The sequence below is a fragment of the Anser brachyrhynchus genome (genome assembly GCF_964034855.1).
Source record: "Anser brachyrhynchus genome assembly, chromosome: 2".
Lineage (NCBI taxonomy): Eukaryota > Metazoa > Chordata > Aves > Anseriformes > Anatidae > Anser > Anser brachyrhynchus.
The window spans coordinates 111,571,151-111,593,232 of record NC_137695.1 but is presented as its reverse complement, the minus strand read 5'-3'; the positions used below and the strand labels follow the sequence as shown (position 1 = coordinate 111,593,232).

The 22,082-nt window shown below is 42.0% G+C and overlaps 1 protein-coding gene and 1 long non-coding RNA gene across 3 annotated transcripts in view; one reads left to right on the top strand and one right to left on the bottom strand.

Annotated features, from left to right (window-relative positions):
- Window positions 1–4,177: 4,177 nt before the first annotated feature.
- On the bottom strand, window positions 4,178–8,660 carry LOC308188683. The gene is made up of 3 exons (XR_013945694.1): window positions 8,524–8,660; window positions 6,071–8,006; window positions 4,178–5,908 (listed from the first exon to the last, which is right to left on the bottom strand). It is a non-coding gene; the product is annotated as an uncharacterized lncRNA (long non-coding RNA).
- ABHD3 (abhydrolase domain containing 3, phospholipase) overlaps window positions 8,041–22,082 on the top strand; it is a 23,959-nt gene continuing 9,917 nt past the window's right edge. Inside the window, exons 1-7 of one of the 2 annotated variants that reach the window (XM_080578026.1) lie at window positions 8,041–8,631; window positions 9,928–10,091; window positions 12,628–12,810; window positions 14,165–14,210; window positions 16,973–17,085; window positions 21,157–21,330; window positions 21,989–22,037. In XM_080578026.1, the coding sequence (XP_080434152.1) occupies window positions 8,485–8,631; window positions 9,928–10,091; window positions 12,628–12,810; window positions 14,165–14,210; window positions 16,973–17,085; window positions 21,157–21,330; window positions 21,989–22,037 (876 nt within the window). In that variant the 5' untranslated portion in view covers window positions 8,041–8,484. The remainder of the gene's footprint in view (window positions 8,632–9,927; window positions 10,092–12,627; window positions 12,811–14,164; window positions 14,211–16,972; window positions 17,086–21,156; window positions 21,331–21,988; window positions 22,038–22,082) is intronic. The other variant, XM_080578027.1, reaches the window with a different exon arrangement.

Genomic DNA, 22,082 nt, shown 5'->3' with positions numbered 1-22,082 from the left:
TAACATCTGAAAGTGCTGCAGCAGAAGCAACCAAAGCTCAGCTGCCACAGGCCTTATTTACCAGAACCAGTGCTGCTGTAATTAACCACTGCTGCCTGCATGGTGAGGCAGAGCTCACTTTGAATACCACAGGTAGTCATGGCAGAACAGTTGGATCACAGGCGGGAGGAAGGGAATCCTCTGTGCTTTAGGCACACTCGACTGTAATTACAAAGATTCATTAATATGCATTCAGTGCAGGCATCTCAATGCACAAAAAGACCTACAGAACTAGTTCCCTTCTGGCTACCCAAAATTACATGTAGTGCTGAGTCACACCATTCTCCAGCTGGTGATTGTGGTCTTCCCCACTGTCTCCTGCCATAGCAGAGAAATCCAACAAGGGACCACATGAGAAGAGCTCTGGTTTATGCAGAATTCAACACTGTTCATCAAAGCCATTCCAGAGAGCTGCTTGCCTAAACTCTGCCTGGTTGCCTTGTGGTTCTGCAAAATGTCATGCTCCACCAGGGAATCTTAACATATGTATTTCCATGTACTGAAGACAGACTTCAGTAGAAGTTTTTCTGGACTGTCCTGTTTGATTAAAGCTGAACTTGCAACGTAGGAGCTGGAATATGCAATGCAGAAAGGGGACTATGCCTATTCCAGGAGAGAATGTCAGGTGAAAAGTCTGCTTTACAAGGTTTAGAAGAAAAGAAAAAAATCCAACTTCTTGGAAAGACTACTAACTCATGCAGTTTTGAGGTTTTGTTTACTATCTTGCCATAAATTCTGAGTTCTGAGACATTGTTGAATGGAGGATATATATATATTTCTTCCTAGGAGTTGAAGAAGACCATCACGACTTTGTGGGAGAGGAAGAAAGGGAAAAGGAAAGGCAAAGGGAAAGGGAAAAGGAAAGGCAAAGAGAAAGGAGCGTAATCATCCTCCACAGAAACTTCTGGTCTGATAACATGCCACATCTTTTTAAGTGAATAGAAAAAAAAATGTTGTCCAGATCAGCATCATCTAATGTATATAATTCTAGAATCTGAAGAACGAGTTACGACCTTCAGGCCACATTTCGTTTGTCTGCAGTTTATTGTAGAAAGACCACCACCACCACCAAAAAAAAACCACACAACTAATTCCTCAGCCTCTGCTGCCATCACGTGGCCATGTGTCATCTCTCATTAAAGCTGAAATGCCCCTATCCTGTTTACTGTTAGCTCTGCATTTCCTCTGTCTTATTTACCAGATTCATTATCCGTAATGCAGTCCAATTTCTTCCGCAATTTTCAGAAATGGAATAAGTAATTGGCATTGGATTTTTTCCTAGTTTCAGCAGATTAAAATATTTTTAATGGCAGATAAGTGAGCAAGCTGTTACACAACACAGCAAAGAGTTTTGGTGGGGTTCAGGTTTTTAGTGTGCTGCTGGCATCTCCTATGAAAGTGTTAATTACAGCACATGTATTAACTGACAATGTCAATGCCACTGTTTCTTTCCCTAAAGAGTTCTATCTGCTATTTCTCTTCTAGGAAAAACAGCTGAACAGAGAACAGATTATAAATAAATCACTTTATTCTCCCGCTGTGAAAATAAACTAATCCCTTGGAGATCTGCTAGAGAATGAAATGTCCCTGAATCTGGCTAAAATCCTCACCATGCTGAGAAAAATAAATAAATTAAAAAAAATACTACTCATCATTTTAGATTAAAGAAGAGTATCTTTCTCTGAAAGGACCATCACGGAATCCTCTCCCTTGTTTAAGACTTCAAGTTTTACTAGTGTGGACTATTTTGAGTGGAGAGAAAACAATATACCTGAAAAGGGCATACAGACTACAATGCCATGTGCTTCTATTTGCACATCTACACAAATTCTCCTACTCCGGTGTACCTTGGAGGATGTATACCTAGCTGACAATTCCAAATGTTTAGCCCCCAGTTGCAGACCACCCAGCTGGAAAGCAGCTCTGCAGAAAAGAACCTGGGGGTCCTGGTGAACACCAAAGTCAAACATGAGCCAGCAGTGTGACTGTGCAGCAAAGAAGGCCTGGTAACCTGGGCTGTGTTAGGCAGAGCATTGCCAGCGGGAGGGAGGTGGTGATCCTTCCCCTCTGCTCAGCACTGGTGAGGCCACCCCTGGAGCTCTGGGTCCAGTGCTGGGCTCCCTAGTACAGGAGATGCATGGACATACGGGAGAGAAGTCAGCAAAGGGCCACCAAGATGATGAAGGGGCATCTCTCCTCTGAGGAGAGGCTGAGAGAGCTGGAGAAGAGGGGGCTCAGGGGGATCTTATCAATGTGTATAAATAGCTGAAGGGAAGGAGCAAAGAGGTCAGAGCCAGGCTCTGTTCAGTGGTGCCCAGTGCCAGGACAGGAGGCAAACAGCACAAACTGGACCACAGGAGGCTTCCTCTGAACGCCAGGCAGCACTTCTGTGCTGGGTGGGTGACTGAGCACTGGCACTGGTTGCCCAAAGAGGCTGTGGAGTCTCCTCCTTCGAGATCTTCAGAAGCTGCCTACACAGGGTCCTGGGCACCCTGCTCTGGGTGGCCCTGCTGGAGCAGGGGGTTGGCCCAGATGACCTCCACAGGTCCCTTCCCACCTCAGCCACTCTGTGATATTGCTGTTTTATTCATAGATAATTTGTAATATTGATGATGCATGGGAAGGAGGGATTAATTTCTTTGTTGTATTACATTTCTTGATTTTAAAGATTATATCAGTAAATGACTTGAAATTCTCAGATATAGTCAGAACTAGCCAGGTCCTATATTTAGACTGATAGCAAAATAAACTGCCTTCACAGGTTATCAAGTTATTTTAAGAATGTTCCTAATTTATGTGCTTGACAGTTTTGTTTAAGACCAATAGAACTAATCAAGTGCTTAGTCAAACATACAGTACAGGTCCTTTTGTTATGAAGGCACTCAATATGTACTACATAATGCCTGACAAAATGATTTAGGCACTGAATAATACCTAGGCTTTATTTTTAATAGCCTGCTAGAGCAGTAACAAACATTGAGTAACTCAAGCAGAACTAAACACTGTTTTGTCATAAGAGAAGTCCCAGTCACAACATAATGTAATCCTAAATTCTACTAAGTATGATTTCCAGTGATTTAACAGAAATACAGCTAGAAAATTTCAAAAAGACAACACTTTTGTATGTTGCTAAACAAGACTATATGTTTTGCATAAAGTAAATATTTTTAATATACATCTAATTTAAGATCTTGTCTAATTATAATAAATTAACTATTAACATGCTAATGAAAAATCTATGAAAAAGAATCTAAAAGAAGGAGTGATTGGACAAATTTCTGACCCCACTGAATTCAGCTGAAGCCATAGTATTCATGCAGGCAGAACAAAAGTTTACTGAATGTATATGGCAGTATTATTTTTTCCATAGTATAAAGCGTTCTAAAATGCTTTGATTTTGTAGTTGAAATAAAAGATGCAAGGTGTTTGGTTTTTTTTCCATTTTGAACTGTTTATAAAGGAATTATAATAGGTAAATAAAAATGAAAATGTTTCACTCTAAGCTACAGAAAAGATTCCTTGGAACCAGGAGGAAATTTAACCTAGATTCAATGTTTAACTCCACTGCACATCTTAGGACAATTCTCAAGTCCTGTAGCAGCTTCTGACAACATTTTTAATGAAAAAAATAATTTGACTAAGAAAAATGTCCTCAGTGTATTTGCTCACCTTATACTGAATTTAATTTATTTTATATTGTCTCGTATTCTTAGTTTTGAGCATGCCATGGATTGTCATCATTGGTTGCTGAACAAAACAATCACTTTTAAGTTAATTCATATTTCTGAGAATTATTTTCAGCTATATCTCATAGAATCTGAACCTGTATTTTAACTCTTTTGTGAACATTCTAGATGACACCAAACAAAGTTTCATCACCATTATTTAAATGTTGATGACGCCATTGTCTACATGGTGATGAGTCAAATCTATGTGATCCTCTACTAACCACGAACTTGTGTTTAGCAGTTTGTCAGCTGTATTCGGATGCAGGGAATTGGTTTCATGAAGACCCTCATAAGAGTCCTTCCAAGGGAGGTAAATATTGGGCAGCCTTCACGTTGCAACAGCTGTTGATGGTATCTTCAACCACCTAAAAAGACAGAGAAACGGTGCTAAATTAGGTAGTTGCATTTGTGCTCAGGATACCTGCTACACCTGCTAAACTGAAATTCGCAGATTTTAATTGAAGGACATATTGTTAATCCAAACATATTACTAAATTGTTAATATTGTTATACAAGGCATAGCGTTCCTTTTAAATCCTATGTTCTTTCCAGCTTTACATCTGGAAGAGCTGAGGATTATTCCCTGACAGAGTGAAGAGAAGCAGTATGGCATAAAAAGATACAGAAGCATGAGAAACTGGAGATTATAGTCAAAGTAGCAAAGCTCAAGAAAGGGAGAAACAGAAACACCTTCTCCTTATGCCACAATTATTGAATTTTTTTTTTTCACGAACACCAAGAGTACAAACATAAACACGGCCTGGCAATTTCATTCAAAACTTGAAGTGTCTCCGACATAGAACATTTGCATGGACTTTATTAATTCCTGATTGATTCACGCTCTAAGGAAAGAAAAACATGGGATATGCATGAAGAAGGCTTGAGAAATGCTGAGCTGAACTTTCAAATGCGTTTTTCTTCTTCTGTTCTACTGCTGATAATAAATATCAGCAATAGTGAGTGCCCCTTCCCTGCATTGATGGAAAACCTTTCAGATGTTTCACACATGGACTGGGAACTTTTTATTTATCCCCAAGATAGGTCAGGCTGACACAAAGGTATTTTTCCCTTTTTGTTTGATGAGTGGCAAAGTTCAGCCGATGTTAAAAGAACATAAACAAACAAAACCTTGAATTTAAAACTCAGAGGCTAAATGTCATTTGTCCTCTCCTCAGAGGTGCTGCTGTGCCAACTGAAGTCAATTCCAAGGGTGAGGCTACAGAGAACTGCGCTGGGACCAGCTTGCAGTTGTCCACTGGGACATCAGTAAGAATATAACACACCTCCCCACTAGCTCCAAATGGTCGCAGAGCCACTGAGCTTAACAAAACAATAAAATAACAAAGATAGCGTAGCACTAGTGTAGCCTCCTCATTAAAAGAAAACATAGATCAAGCTGTGACTCACTAATTGCTTCTATAAATCATTATCTACTGATTAAGCAAAAAAAAAGTTGTGAGACAAGGAACAATCCCATACCCTTTCCTGTTTGTCTAATCTATAACCTATTACGGCTGGCTTGATCCAATCATATTAGTAAGCACCAGGGAGCAAAGTGCATATAGCAAGTGTCTCTAGGAATGCAGGACTCTGCTCCTCAGGAAAAAAAGCAAAAAACAAACAAACAAACAAACACAAACAAACCAACAGTAAGAGTTCAAAAAACTGTATCAACCACCTTGTTTTCTCCCCTCACAAATTTGCAATCACTAAATTACTTGGAGGTGGTTGCAAAACAAGCAGAACACGGTATTTTCTTTTTCAGCCCTGCTAACTTTGATGTAGGTCAAAAGAGACCCTTTTAAAGGAATTAAAAGAAAAGGCACTGGAATTGGAGGATCCGATAGGAATCGCTTAGAAGAGAAGGCAGTTACTAACATTACTGCTATTGACAGTTACTGACATGCTTACACGGTAACTCAGCCAGCCAAAACTCAGCCCTTCTCAGTACACAGGTTTGTTTCAGTTTGCCTGTGGCCTGTCAGATACGCCTGACGTTCTTAACATTCCCATGAGTAAGCGATGTAGGGTAATGGTCAAAGACCTGATAAACCTCATCAGCCTTTGCGTCCGGATCTGGTTTTATGAATGCAATCTCTCTAGACCCTTGATCTAGCCACTAAGCTGCTGGTTTTGTACGCCTGTTGTGGTTTAACCCGGCTGGCAGCTAAACACCACACAGCCGTTCGCTCACCTTCCCCCTCTTCTCATCCTCCCTCTTCTCATCCTAATCCAAAACATAGCACCCTACCAGCTACTATGAGGAAAAATTAACTCTGTCCTAACTGGAACCAGGACAACACCTCAGAAAGGTTTCTTTAACCACCAGCATCCACGCCTTCCGCTTTCTGGTCTTGTGTGTAGGTGCATTTATAATACCTCTAGCCCTGTAGACACACACTGTGTCCTCTTCTTTCTCAGCCATTTGGGAATTTCTTTTCTTTAGTTTTTCTGTGCCTCGAGGGTTGTCCAACTTACTGGGTATAAAACTTGAATCTGGGAAAACAGTCTGATGCAAGCAATAACCACTTTCCATCTTCAGACGTAGCAGGTTCCTATCCATGTAAAATGTAGTCCTCAGTTCAGCCAAATTACAGTCTCTGAAGGTTCCTAAATTCATCTTTTTGATGAAGCCGATCTGTTTTCAGAACTAAGCTCTCTAGCCCAGCTGCTCACACCAGAGTATTCCTTTATGGTACCTACTTTTATCTGGGGCGTACAGCCTAACACTCCCAGAAAGTCAGGACCCGGCTATGGCTGTTCTCCTTCAGCAGAAGCACTGAAATTGAAATGTTGGTGACAAAAGGTTTTGTCATCACCCATTCAGTTTCCTTTTTCCGTAACAGGGAAAACAAGCTGCGGGGGAAACAAGCAAAACCCAGATCCTTCCTACCCTCTCCTTACTAATTCCCACGCTCCTTTCAACAGATGCTCTATCCCTTTGTCTCTGGAAATTATAGTCAGCTGATAGGATAGGAAGAATAGGTATTTTTAAATTTCTTCAGAGCATGGCAATATATTCATAGTAGTTTACCTTTGTTAATACAATATACATTGTTTTGCATACATTTATCATTCAAATTCTTAGTGAAAAATTCTTAAATCATAGAAACTCATTTTGGAAAAAAAAAAAGAAAGGAAGGCAAGTAACAGATTTCTGCTTGTCAGACTGAATGGTAAAACATATTTGACTTTTCCAAACACCATAACCCAATTAGCACTGCAATCAGAACAGCCATTTGACTGCAAAATCTTTAAATGTTGGGTTTTTATGATAGTTCTTTATAGATAGTTCTTTATGATAGTAAATGGGTTTTTATGATAGTTCTCAAACCAGGACTGCAATCCACTCTTGCTGCACCAAAGCAGTACATTTGACCCCACGGTAGGAATATAGTAGCACTTTACACCACAGAAAGCTTCAAGCCCCTTTCAGTGTTTCCCTAAATTAAGCTCTGTGGCCCTATATCCAAGAGATTAAGGAGCTTGCCATCACCATTTCATGGTGAATAAGTTGGGCCCAGAAATGCTTTCAAATTCTGTCATATCTGCATCTCTCTGATAATATCTGTCTGAGTAAGAAGCAACTGAAATGGGCCACGTCGTATTCTGCTTATGTTTTTTTTTTTTGTGGTGGTGTTTGCTTGCTGTTTGTTGTTGTTGTTGTGGTTCCCAATTCAATTAGCTGTCAAAAATTTGGTACAGCAAGAAAACACAGATAAGGTATGCAGTGGAAGTGAACAATTAAATTTTCCTTGCAAGGAAGAGTCTCAGCAAGCAAAGTCTGTCTTTTCTCAACAGTTCATGGAGCTAAGCCATAGAAGAAGGAGCAGGAAGGTACCGCTGCGTCCTGTGGTGTGTGCAGGCATCTCAAATGGCAGATGCTCAGCGCCAGGACGTTTGTATCATCAGCTGCGCTCCTGTGACTTTGCCAAGGAAAAACGCAGACACTGGGCTATTTTAGCTGAAGAGAGAAGCATCAGAGTTAGCAAACACGTGAGGGCCTCAATGCAGCAATCCATGCCGCTGAAAGAGGAGCAGGCAGAGGTTCCCTGGGGAATTAAGGACTACATCCCCTCCTCTCTGATCTTCACAGCGCCTTGTAATCGAAGTGAGAAGTGGAAAAGCCGCGGCGTGCTTCAGTCTCACGTTAAAATAGTTATACTGCTGACTGACCAGCGGTGCACCTGCCAGTCCCCAGCGTCCCCTCGTCCTCCTGTGTGCTTGGGGGCTCTCGTCCTGTAAAAGTAACAGCGGGACGGGGGAACGAGGCCTCTCCAGGAGGCACTGAGCACCAGCAGCGTTTGCCCCAGCTGCTCCTCACGCTTTCTGACGGCACCCTCAGGAACCAGAGCCCCGGGAAGTGCACCCTCAGCCCCCAGGGCCCCGGGACGGGCACCCTCAGCCCCCAGGGCCAGGTGAGGCTGCGGGCAGCCCCTCGGTGTCCCCAGTCCCACCCGGCAGCGCACGGGGCCTGGGTCCCCGCCGGGTCCCCACAGCTCGGGAATGGCGCCGGCGGCGCTGCAGCGCCCAACGGCCCCCGGCGCCCTGCGCAGCCCCCGGGCAGCGGCGTGGCCGAGAGGAGCCGGGCGGCGGCTCCTCCTCTCCCCCTTCCTCCTCCTCCTCCTCCTTCTCCTCGTCCCCTCCCTCCGCTCCGGGGCGGTCTCGGCCGCCGAGCTCCGGCTGCGGCAGCCCGGGGGTGCGCAGCGGCGGCGGGATGGACTGGCAGGTGCTGACCCGGGAGCTGTCCCTCTACCTGGAGAGCCAGGTCCGCGTGGGGCTCTTCGGCTCCGGCGTGGGCTTGTCGCTGGTGCTGGGCTTCGGCGTCGCCTACGCCTGCTACTACCTCAGCAGCATCGCCAAGGTGAGCGGGAGGGCGGCGGTGGCCCGCGGACGGGGACCCCCCGGGGGACACCGGGGGTGGCAGCCCCCGGGGAGGCAGCGGCGGCTCCTCAAATGGCCGCCGCCGCGCCCGGAGGGGCCGCTGCCCGGAGCCCGCGCCGCCCGGGGACGGCGTCCTTGTGGAGGGGTCGGCCGTGCCGTGCCGTGCCGAGCCGTGCCGAGCCGTGCCGTGCCTTTAGGCTCTCGGGGGAAAGGGCCGAGGCGTTTCCTTGCGCTGCCCTCCGCCGCTCGGGGAAGGGGCTTCGCCCGGGGGCAGGCGCCCAGGGGCTCCGCCGCCCGCTGTGCCGCTTTGGGGACCCTTGGGCTGCTGCTGCCGTGTGGCGGGGGCTCTGGCGCCTCTGTCCACCTGCTCAGGAGTGGTTTCACGAAGAGATTACGCGCTTCCAAATCGTTTGGGTACGGTGTAAAGTGGCCCCTGGAGCAAGAGTGAGAGCGCCTCGTTGAGTGCTCCATCAGGGGAGAACACGCGGGTGAAAAGATTTTGGGCTGCTGAAGGCTTGCACGTTGCCACAAGCCTCCATAGACTGGCTGAGAACACAGCCTTCCTCTTCCTCACAAAAGGATGCTTTCTTTTCGTCAGAGGAAGAAAATGACGGGTCAGGAGGACGTGCTGCCGCTGCTGCGTATGCGTAGCAGTTTTCTTCACTTGTCCTCTCTTGTCCTGTTAACGTTTGTACGCTGGAGACCCTAAAAGAGAAGTTTAAGAAATGTGGCCGCTAAAATGCGAGCCATGTGGGATGTGATGATTTCCACACCAATTCCGCTATACAAACCTAGGCTGTGAGAAAAATATCTGTATGCAGAGCATTATTAGAGGTGAGTACCCTGTGCAGTTGGGCGCCGTACTGTGAGGTGAGAGAAGGAGAGTCCTACCAGGTTGAACTAGGTACTGCAAGCGTGCGCTCCAGGTGCGCTGGTGAAGCTTCATCTCTGCCTGGTGCAAGAAAACTGACGCAGGAAAATCTTTCTCACTTGCTGCGGTACGGTGTGGTTTCGATTCCGGTATGCTGGTAAAAGCAGAGTTGAAATAATGTATTATCAGAAGCGAGTAAGGAATCCATAATGTTTAGTGGTTTTCATTTTTCGGTTGGGCATTTCGGGATTTCATTCGGTTTATGTTTGTGTATCTCTTTATCATGAAAATAAAAAGACTTATAAGTAAATATATTAATAAAAAGAGTCTAGTGGGAGATTTTAAAAGGCTTTCATTATTTTTTTCCTATGAATGCCCATGCCTGACTGTAGTCTCTCTTCCTAGAAACCCCAGCTGGTGGCCAGCAACAAACGTTTCTGCCGCTTTCTCGAGGAATATTGCCCTGTTGTGACAGAAACTTATTACCCCACGATTTGGTGCTGGGAAGGTCGGGTGCAGACACTCCTGCGGCCCTTTATCACTTCTAGACCCCAAGTACAGTACAGAAAGTAAGTGCCTTTCTTTTGGAAAGTGATCGATTCTGTAGCCAGTGGTTACCTTACTCTGTGTCACAGCTACTGTCATTGCTCGAGTGTGTGCCCATATATCTGCTTTATGCCCCTCTTTACTACTCCATCCTAGGCCTGGAACCATTTCTGTCCTGGATTCAGTATGCAGTAGGTTTGAAAGGCCAGAGCTCCCATATAGCCCTATTACAGCTCAGGGAGTCTTGGAGCACTGGAATACTGGTGGCAATGCAGGACCTGATGTGGTTATATGTTCACAGAATGGTTGAAGTGGGAAGGGACCTCTGGAGGTCAACTGGTCTAACCCACCCAGAGCAGGTTGCCCGAGTCCCTCTGCAGGCAGCTTTTGAAGATCTCCAAGGAGGAGACTCCACAGCCTCTCTGTGGGCAACCAGTGCCAGTGCTCGGTCACCCACACAGCACAGTAGTGCTGCCTGACGTTCAGAGGAAGCCTCCTGTGTTCCAGTTTGTGCTGCCTCCTGTCCTGGCACTGGGCACCACTGAAAAGAGCCTGGCGCTGACCTCTTTGCTTCCTCCCTTCAGGTCTTTATACACACTGATCAGATCCCCCTGAGCCTCCTCTTCCCCAGGCTGAAGAGTCCCAGCTCTCTCAGCTCCTCAGAGATGCTCCAGCCCCTTCATCATCTCAGTGACCCTTTGTGGGACTCTCTTGAGTATGTCCAGGCCTCTCCTGTACTGGGGAGCCCAGCACTGGACCCAGCACTCCAGGGGTGGCCTCACCAGTGCTGAGCAGAGGGGAAGGATCACCACCTCCCTCCCGCTGGCAGTGCTCTGCCTAACACAGCCCAGGTTACCATTGGCCTTCCTTATTGCAAGGGCACACTGCTGGCTCGTGTTCGACTTGGTGTCCACCAGGACCCCCAGGTCCTGTTCTGCAGAGCTGCTTCCCAGCCAGGCAGCCCCCAGCATGTCCCGGTGCCTGGGGCTGTTCATCCCCAGCTGCAGGACTTGGCACATCCCTTTGTTGACTGGCGTGCAGTTCCTGTGAGCCAGTTTCTCCAGCCTGTTGAGGTCTCTCTGGATGGCAGTACAGTCGCCTGGTGCGTCAAATATTTTGGTGATTGAATGCCATCATTTTGGAAGGGTCATGCTGTCTTTGTCCATTCAACCAACACGTTCAGCCTTAACCTGAAAGCATGGCTGCTTTCAGCCCAGTTTTGAATATATAAAACTCCTGGGATTTTCAGAGTAATTTTTACCTGTCAGGTCTATCTTGTATTCTTTGATGCCTAAATTCTAAGAGGCAAACGATTATATAGTTTGTCCTCAGCTGATCTCTCTCACACAGAAGTGAGGCTCAGTCTGGCAAGTGAGGCATTTGGCACAAGAGCTAAGGAGAAGTACTTTTATACTCCGGAACCTGGACGCAGCACAAGTTGTTTCAGCTCTGTTTGCATGGTAGAATAGATTTAGCATTTAGCAGCTTCCCTTAGTTTTAGTAACTAGGAAACATTTCAGTGGTATGGCCATGTCCAGTTTTTGTAGCCCTACTTGTATACTTCCATTTCAAGGTTTGCGAGGAAAGAAACGTAGTTCCACGGGGCAATGCTTAATTCGCACCATTTGAGATTGTGCTGGCAGTACACAACAGCGTTGTATCTACTGCCCATTACTAAAAAAAGGGTAAAGCTGACCTAATGAGTCCAACAAGGCTGATGAGCTTTAAAGTCTGGAGTAGGTGCCATGAAGATTGTGCTTTCAAATGAAAAATCAGATGCAAAGTAAACTTCAGTTTTGGTAGTTCTTGTGTCATACAATACATTCATTACCAGAAATCTCTCTCTCTCTGTCTCTCTACATATATATATATATATATATATATATATATGAAGGGACTGTAACCTTCCTCTCATGGTTTAAGACATGCTTAACTTCTTGAGATGATATCACATTTGTTACATTCTTAAGTTGTATGTTTTAAGCATGCATGCTAGAGAAGTTTGTGGAGATAGAGCATGAAATTCTGGCTTCCCTGAAGCTGTAAAGATGTAGTAGTGTCTGTCTGTGTTCCGCGCTGAAAACATAACAAAGTGCTATCCAGCATACGTGCTTATTCTTTGGGTAAAGAGAAAACAAAACAAAAAGAACAACAGACACATGATAGTTGTTTAACACATTGCCCAAAGCAGAGCCAGAAGGTTCTCAGGCCACCCAAAGGAAAGCTGCGGTACACAAGCCCACATACAGTAAAAGGCAGTGCCAAAAGTGACATTAGTTACAAGCTTCCAGTACGTCAGCAGCAAGTGATGAAAGGCCAGCTCTTCGTTTACTGTAAACTGGAATTGTGCCATGAACTGACTGTGCTAACTCATGTCAGTGGAGGTATGGCTCTTTGTGAATGGTGAATGTGCAAACACAATTAGGTGGTACTTGTAGCATTAAAACATAATCAATGATGCAGATTTTATACCTGGTGATTTTTACAGTTTAAGCACTCTTAATAGTATGCATTTATTTTTTAAATCTAATCATTGTTGTCTTGAAATGTGCCTTTCAGTGAGCTCATTAGAACAGCAGATGGAGGACAGATTTCGTTGGATTGGTTTGATAATAATGACAGCTTATATTATCCGGATGCCAGCACAAGACCTACTGTCCTGTTATTGCCTGGTCTGACAGGAACGAGCAAGGAATCCTACATTCTTCATATGATCCATCAGAGTGAAACACTGGGATATAGGTGCTGTTACACTTCATTGTTTGTATTTTGTGTGCGAGATCACATTTAAGTATGTATATGTATAAGGTGTCTTCCTGATGCAAATGAGATCTAAAAAAATTAGTTTATGTAAGAAAGCAGTAGTAATAATAATAATAACCACATTATGTAACCGGCAGTAAATTCCGAAGGGCTGTTTTAGTATCTGCAGACGTGCTCCAGAAATTGCAGTGAAAGCAAGCTATGTCTGCATAGGTCTTTGCTGCTGTGTCCTAAACTGTAACATCAGCACTTGTGTTACCTTTATGCTTTCTTGAGAAGGGGTTTGTATTCAGCTCCACAAAGACTTGTGTGGATGGGTTGCTGGCAGAAGGCCTCGGAGGAGGTCAGCTTCTGAATGCCAAGATTGCTTGATTCAAATTCCTGAGTGCAGAAAGGGGAGCCAACCTACTCCTACTGCTGTTTCAGGAAGAGGTTTGTCACCTCTTAATTGTCACTGTTTAATTTATTTTTTTATTAAGGCTTCTGGTCAGAATTGGGTAAAATAAGTGGATTAGTCAACGAGTAAATTCCTTTATGTAATCATATTCCTGCTACTGTGCTTTAAAATACGTTGTCATTGTTCCAGGATCCCTATTTGGAATATTGCATTTTGCAATTGCAGATTGGTATCTGCTATTTACTACATGACGTTCTTCAAATATATATGTGTGTGTGAGTGCCTATGTATATTTCTGGCTATCTGTTCTCTGGAGGTTTGGGGAGCTGCACTACTAAATTCTGAAAGTAAAACAGCGCTTTAACTGTTCAAACTACTTTTAAAATCACTTTAAAACTTACCTGTAAAAATACTAGAGGAAGAAAGATTCCAAATCAACAGCTTCTTAGAACTAATTCTTGAAGTATTCCTGACAGAAATATCCGCATTTGATCACCTAACAAAGAAAAGTATAACATTATAAAGGAGAACTTGAGGTTTTTGGTTTTAAACAGCCAAATTTGAAAAATACCAAAATATTTTTTCATGCCTTTAGGCCATCTAAATATAGCTTATGGCTCGTAATTGGCCAGCTCTGAGCTCAGGCAGAGCACGTTCCATATTCCATCTTCCGGTAACCCCAGGGGTTCTCTTCCTGCAGTCTGACCTTGACTGACAAATCGCAGAGTTCACATAGAGTCCCACCAACTACAGTGGTATAAAGGTCATTCTGCACATGTCAGATTTTAGCATTTGTAGGGCAGTAAATATTTATGTGCTGAACTTACCCATCGAACTGGCTCATTTTTCTTTATGTATTTTATATTTTTGGTGTACGTTGTCATTTTCAGATGGATGAGCAATCAATATAACTGAATTTACTTTCTCAATTTTTAGATGCGTGGTTTTTAACAATCGTGGAATTGCTGGTGAGGATCTTTTGGTAAGGATGACTTTTAAGATAAATATCTGTCATGTGTAAGAAGTATGTATATATGTAATCATCAGTGTCTATTTGTAAGGCTGGATTTAAATGAGAGGAGCTCATCGCATATGTTGAAAATGCAAAGAAGAGAATCTAGTTATCTGGTAGATCAGTAACATGCCAATGTACATCTTTTATTTTAAAACTTAGAGACCAGCTGGTCAACACAATTGTTCTGTGAACATTTTGTTCCAGGAAATCACTTAAATTACCAGCATCTGTGACAGTAAAGTGAGCAATCCTTATACTTTTCTTCCTCAGAACACCATGGTATTTAAAATGTATGCATCCAAGAAATTCTGTTCACTCAATGTGATTTTCTCCTGTTGTTTTAACTTATAAATCAAAATATAAACAGTGGCAATTACTTTCCCAATTGCCAATAAACATTTAAGCATTTGGTTAAAAGCCGTGCCATTAAATTGATCCATATTATGTGTTATTGAATTAATGAGTCAGATTTATACGGGTAGTCATATCCTGAAAATTAATTTTGTATTTTTCTCAGCAATTACAACACTAGATTAGCTAGAGCAGATTATTTTTTTTTTTTAATCATTTCTGGGACATACAAATCACAATTGCTTAGATGAAATCGTGAAGCTAAACGTTTTCTGCATCTTGGCACAAAGCATGATGAAAGACTGCTGAATAAGCCTTGTTTGCTCATATACATTTTGTTGACAGTTCTGAAGCTGGTATGAGTGTGCATAATACTAAGTATTGTTTTGCATTTTTTAATCCCCTGGTTTCAGACTTAAAAGCTCGGAATGTTTTTCCCATAATCAGATAAAACATTTCAATGCAAATATTGCTATGTTAGAGTAGCTTTCTGCATACTTTCGGAGATGGATCTACAGAGCAGTTTTGTGGCACACAAAGTCCTTATTGATGAATTTCTGAATTGCTAACAGAAAAGATCTCTTGTTTGGATGCATTGTGTGTATTTTAGTGTAATCGGATTTACATATTTAAGCATTATAAGATCTTACTGTGAAGAAAACCAGCTGAAATTATAACATTTTCTGTAAGGGGGTTTCTACATTTTAATATAAAATCCCTAGTTAATGAGTTTGAAGCATAGCTGGGCAACACAGTAGAAATAGTCATGAAAGTAATTCTTCTTCTAGTCTCTTTAAAGATAGATGTAAATTTACAGTCTACAATAGTTATTTAAAGAATCAGTTAAACAAATTAGAACATTTTTATTGAAAGTTACTGTGAATTATCGTTATGGAATGTTCAAATATTAGATGACCACAGCCAATGTGAGCTAAGTTGTTCTAAAATATCTGTGTACCCTGAGTGGATAGATATACATTGAAGTGTCAGGAATTAACTGAAATTAAAATGCAACTTCCCTCTTTAGTTTTATAAACTTTTAATCAAATATACTTTAACTTAGAATACATTAGAACTTAGGTACTAAAAATAACTTATTTTTCCTTGTAAACTTGACAACTTAATTAAAATGAAACACATTCACACCATTTGTAATTAATAGGATGTAATAAAGGGAACAGTGATTCATGTGGATGAGAATTGGAAATGCAACACAAATGGAAAACATCTTCAGATTTAATTATCCAGATTTAGCTTTTCTCTCCTTTTTTTAATCTGTGACTTCAACATTTTATTATTCATGTTAAATGTACTTTAGGTAATTATCTTCTTTTAATTAAACTTGTTAAAATTGTCCACAAATATCCAGGCTGTTTAACTGAAAGCAAATTAAAAAAAAAAAAAAGCACCTTAAAATACAGTGTTGCTTCAGGCAACAAATATGTTCAATTAACTCATAATTAAATGTTTTTATATTTTAGTTTTAATGCTTGTACTGAATTTTGGCAGGCTAGCCTCTTGAGTTAAGTCAAGGTTGTTAACGTGTTTAGTAAGAGCTATATAGTTAAAATCTCTTTCTGTAGATGAAATCTAGAGAACTTACTGTACTGTGATTCTTATTATACCTAAAAGTATTTATCTCCCTTACACTGCTGCAGAGAGTCTGCAGATTGTAGCCTGTAGCAGTTGTCTCTGCAGGTGAGGCTCAAAAGCTATGCTTACCCTTCAAGTTGAGTGGGGGGGGGGATATCCAAATCCTAGGGATGGCAATGGAAGTCATTCCACATTCCAACTCAAGGCTTGAAGAGATGCTGCTGGTAGACAGAGAAGGGATAATGTATGTGTTTAATTGCTTTTGTTAGTATGTTAGTAAATTAGGTAAACAGCTCTGGTAAACTTACCCATCTATTTAGTTGCTTGTATCGTGTATAGAATCTAAATACTATCAGATACTGTCAAATGCTAGCTGACAGAACTTGAAGTCTAATACTTTCTTTTGAATTTGAATGTGGGTGAAGATGGTCAAATGGTCATTATAACTTTCTTTTCTCTAAATTACAGCCTTTATGATGTGTTTTCATTTCTGTAGGGTATTTCAAAAACACCAGTGCTTATCTAGTTTAGCTAGTGACTCTGTTCAGTTTTCATCTAATGATTTGGTGGTTGCAGATAGTGAACGTATTTATCACCTGTTTTGTTTTGTAATGATAGCAAGTATAATTCCTTCCTCCACCTCCTCCTGAAATGTTTGCCATTTAGTGCACTTTCGCGATAAATTTATCTTATTATATAAAAGAACTGCTGTACATTTTTCTTTGTCCTTAAAGGATGATAAAAAAAAAGCTTATGATGGCGTTTTTCCCTGTGACTCCTTACAGACACCAAGGACTTACTGTGCAGCTAACACAGAGGATTTAGAGGCAGTTATTCATCACATACACAGCTTGCACCCCTCAGCTCCGTTCATGGCAGCCGGTGTTTCTATGGGAGGGTAAGGTATTATGTAACAGAAGTCTCAGCTTAACTATGATCATAAATAGGACTGTTGTAGCATGACTGTAAATGATTACTCTGAAATACTTACGTTACTTATTGAACTGCGACTAATTTCAGTCTGCCTGTAATTGTCAATATTTGGAAGGCTCTTAGAAGCTTAACACCTTCGAAGCTTTTAGCTTTGTGTCAAGTAAGGTGGAAAGTGGCCAGCATTCAGAAGCTGGCTGGGAGAGAAGACAGGAAGCACAGACAGAGTGATAGACAAGCAGGAGTGCAATAAAATCTGTGGAAGCTATGGAGCCCATCTTTGGAACAGAGAGATAAAAAGTAGGAACTAGAATTAACGTACTGTGTTTCTTAGCAATCTCTGGATATTAGAAGATTTATCTTCATTCTGTTTGGGTTCTGCAGTGTGGGGGTAGGTTATTCTGGAAGAGATGTGATTATCTGCTCTGTCTGGCTCAGAAGCCAGAAGTATTGTTGTTGAAACCAGTATGGGTTGATTATAAGGTGGTATTAAGACTTGCTGTGTCCTGGCTTTTCTCCAGAAAGCATAGCTAGAACAGACAGTGATAGAACAGTTGCTAGAAAAATCACTGCAAGAAACTAGGAGAAATATTCAGACAGACTCTTTAACAAAAACTGGAGAAGAGAACTTCCATTAGAAGTACTGCAGACAGTAGTCACTTTTTTGAGACTTCCCTTCTTTCTGATAAATTTCATGGACAGTGGGCAGATAATAGCCCTGTATATTGACATCAATCTTCTAATGACTTGCAGGAGCTTTGGGATAAATACAGATTTGTTCAAACAATATAGTTACTGATAATCAACTAAGTAACTTGGAAGCCCTGTAAGTCAGTTAAGCCAATATTTTTCCCTTGGTGTTGCTGGGATTTTGCTAGTGTCTTCAGTATGAATATATACGGCCCTCTTCAGTATGTTGATGTCAGTCTTTCTGGGAAGTCTAAGATTGGGCACACTACTCCAGATAGTCTCATAAGTGCCAGGTACAGGGAAAAAATCACTTCACTAGACCTGCTTGTTTTGCTTGTGCTAACATAGCACAGTGTGTCGTTAATCATCTTCATTGCTGCACGGGTACACAAATTGCTGATTTGTGTTCAGCTTGCCCTCGTCTTTTCAGCAGTGCCATTCTCCCTCCAGTCATGAATCTGTCTTAGGTGCAACTCTTTGCATTTTCTTTTGTCGAACTCTGTCACGTGTCTGCCAGTCCACTTCTGCAGCCTGTTGAGGTCCCTCAGAATGACAGCTTTGTCGTCCAGTGCACAAACCACTCCCCGCAATTTGACCTGCAGGCTTGCCAAGGGTGCAGTCCATCTCATTATCCAGTTGTTAATAAAGATGTTGCACATTCTTAGCACCAGTATTGATCCCGGAGTAACACCAATAAGAACTGGTCCACAGCCCTCTAAGCCTGGTAGTCTGAGCTGGTTTTCCACCCACATTGCAGGTCACCTGTTAATATCCTGTCATTTCCAGTTTGGCTACGTGGAAGATTGTCAAAAACCTTGTAAGGTCAAAATAAACAGCATCCACTCCTTTCGCTTAATCAACGAAAGCAGTCAGCTTGTCATAGAAGGCAGTCAGGTTGCTCAGGCGTGTTTTGACCTTGGTAAGTCCATTCTGGCTGTTACCAGTCACCTTCTTGGCCTTCACATTCTTGGAAATAGTTTCCAATGGATAGACCAAGAGTGCTGATGTTAGGCTGACCAGACAGTATTTTCTCTTGTTTTTGTAGATGTGTGTGACTTCTTGTTTTTCCAGGCTCCAGGAGTATCCCATAATTGCTGCAACATTTCAAAAGTGATAGGCAGCAGTCTTACAAAAACCTTGGCTGTCTCCTTCTGGAGCTTTGGTGCACTGCACCTGGTCCCGTGTATGTCCAGTTTGCATAACTGGGCCCTAACTCAATCTTCTGCTGCTGCAAGTAATACTTCACTCTTCCGTACTCTGCATTTAGGTGCAGGGACCTGGAAGGTTTGAGGACAGACTTCAGCGATAGAGACAGGGAAAAAAGGTAGCCTTGGCCTTTTACAATTATTTTGTCATAAGGTTGCCTGCTCTGTTGTGTAGTGGGACCAGGAGGGAATACAGGTTCCTCCGTGTAACCTCTGTTCTTTGGGAAGATCCTCTGGAAGCCATTTCCAGTCATAGGAAGGAGGAGGTGACCGACAAGAACAAAGCATGCTCAAGTGATCTGATTGCCTTTTATGATGATAATGACCAACTTCACTGCTGAGGGGTAAGGAGTGGTTGTTGCTTGCTCCCAGCCTTTCTTTTGGTACCAGTGTATTTATGGAAGTCCTTCTTGTTGTCCTGTGTGTCACGTGCTAATTCCAATTCCAGATGAACTTCGCTTTTCCAGACTGCATCCCCTGAATGCTTGGGCAATGACTGTTTCTCTCAGGCAGCCCCACCCCTCTTCCACCTTCAGGATATTTCCTTTTTGAACTCCGTCAGGAGTCCACATGGGGACTGCTTCCATGCTTCAAAATTAATTGGAGCACTTACATGTTTAAAATTAGGCAGGAGCAGAGATCTCACTAGAGGCATACCGTGAAAATCATCCACTTGTCCTAATCTTCCAACAATTTTCATAATTTATTCTTTTTCAAATTATTGTGAGGAGCCAGTTAAGTTATATAGGACATGTTTGCCCAATTGAGAAGTAAAATAGGCGTTCAATTCACAAAGGTAAAAATGTAAATGATCTCCAGATCTTCAGTGCATAATATTTTGGAAAGAGGCTTACCTTCTCTCCAGCACATATGTTCTGTAAATTCAGTTAGAGAAGTGGTTTCTGCTACTACTGCAGCATTTTTATTGATTTATGTCTCAATTTTATCCTTAGAGAATATAGACCAGTGGTTCATAGGTTCCTCCTAGGTCCCTCTCACCTGTAGGTGAGAGGGAACACACACTACCTAACTCCTAGTTGTGCAACAGGTGACTTTCCTCACTGGGTTTGGCTACCTGAGTAATTTCCAGGTGCACATTCCCAAGCAGTGTTTGATGTTCTTTTCCAGCTGGTTCCTATCTGCTGGCAAGTTGGTAGGAGCTCATCTCCCTTTTGCACTGCTATCCTATAATTCCGTAGGTAGTGCACGGGGATAAATTATCTGTGCTGGAAGGTGGTTACGTGATGTTTTTGCTACAGGTTGCTGTCTCCTGAAGTATGACAGATGAAGCTAAGGTATAGTGTTGGTGTTCCAGCGAGCTATATTAAGTCGTGGAGCTTATAATGTTTTGACTTAAAGACTCGGTGTTAAAATGCTGGTTGGAAACCTTGAGGCCTCAGGCAGTGAAGTAAGACAGCTTTTTTGTTGCTATTTTTCTTGTACTACCCTCTTGGTAATTTATTTTTTCAACATCTGAAGGGTCAGGTACTGGTGAACTCTCCCTTTTTTCAACTCAATTATGCATCTTCAGTACAGACTGTAAGTTGTAGCTGGTCAGAAAGGCAAGTTTTATACCATTTATTTAGCTCATAATTTTGTTATTTTTATTAATTATCTACCATTTCATTCTTTGTACTCTCTTATGCGTGAGGTATGGTAAAGGTATTCAACCTTCAACTAAAAAGATAGCTTCATAAAATGGGGCAGGCGTGCCTGGGGTGGCTTGCATTTATCAGGCAGACTGATGAGATTTACCAGATCAGGAAGACTGAGTTGTAAAATTGCAAAACTTGCTAACAATTGAGTATACCTGTTCCATGAGTAAGGTACATTCACTTGACCTTTTCCTCCCCTTCGGTGATATAAATAAGACTAGTACATCTCTCTTTATTTTTAAATGTACTCCTACCTACATCCTACACAGTGCACTCAGCTCCTCTCTGAATGTAGAGAGAAAGCAAACTTCATGAGTCATATGTTGATGACATTCACTACCCTTTAGAAGTATTAGGCACAACTGTAAAGCTGATACAAGAAACTATGTGGAAAAACAGACAAAAAGGTGGCTGATTGTTATATTTGCTCTAGATTGAAGCAAACAACTTGATAGTATATATGTTTCTGTTTTTCATTTCTGTTTGTAGCATGCTTCTTTTAAATTACCTGGGCAAAACTGGCAGAGACACTCCTTTAATGGCAGCTGCAATTTTCTCTGCGGGTTGGAATGTTTTTGAGTCTGTAGAGTCTCTGGAGAAGCCACTAAACTGGCTTCTTTTCAACTATTACTTGACTACTTGTCTACAATCCTCCATCAGCAGGTGAGTTGCCTTCTGAACTATTTGGCAAGGTGGAAGGATGTTAGCATGAGATCTACAGCAGGTACAATAATATTGGGAAAATTAATGCTGTAATGACATTTCACAACGTTGTTCTGTGTGCATTCTTCTGTGGGCTCTGAAATCAAAAGGATTTTTGCAAAAAATATTGTCATCAATGTGACTAAATTTCTCTGCTCCTCAAGGGTGTCAGCACAAGAGTAATGCACTTCTAGATTTATGGATGAAGTGAACCGATTTAATTTTTTAGACATCTGCACATACTGAGTTTGAGTTTTATACGTGTATATATATATTTAAATACTAATTCTTTTAAGTCAGCTTTGACTGCAAAAGCATGGAAAGGACTAGTTCATCCTTTGCTTTGCAAAATTAGAGTGTATTTTATATTCCAAATACTGAATTTTCTTATCTTTGGCATCTTTGTCATGCGGATTTTGACTATGTTGCTGGATGTGCCTGTGTATGAATGAACAATTCTTCTGCTCTTGGATTCCAGACAGATTTTGAATATGACAGAAAATTAAAAACAAGCATGTTCTTGTTAGGAAGTTATTTCTTCAAATGTATCTATAAAGCAGAGGACTTCTGTTTCTATTGCAGAAAACAAGTCCTCCAATTTTTCTTTCTTTCTCTTTAGGCATCGACAAATGTTGGAAAAATTATTTGACATGGATCTCGTGATGAAGGTATGTGGAAATGTTGCTTCTGATTTAGCTTGATGCTCTTTTCCA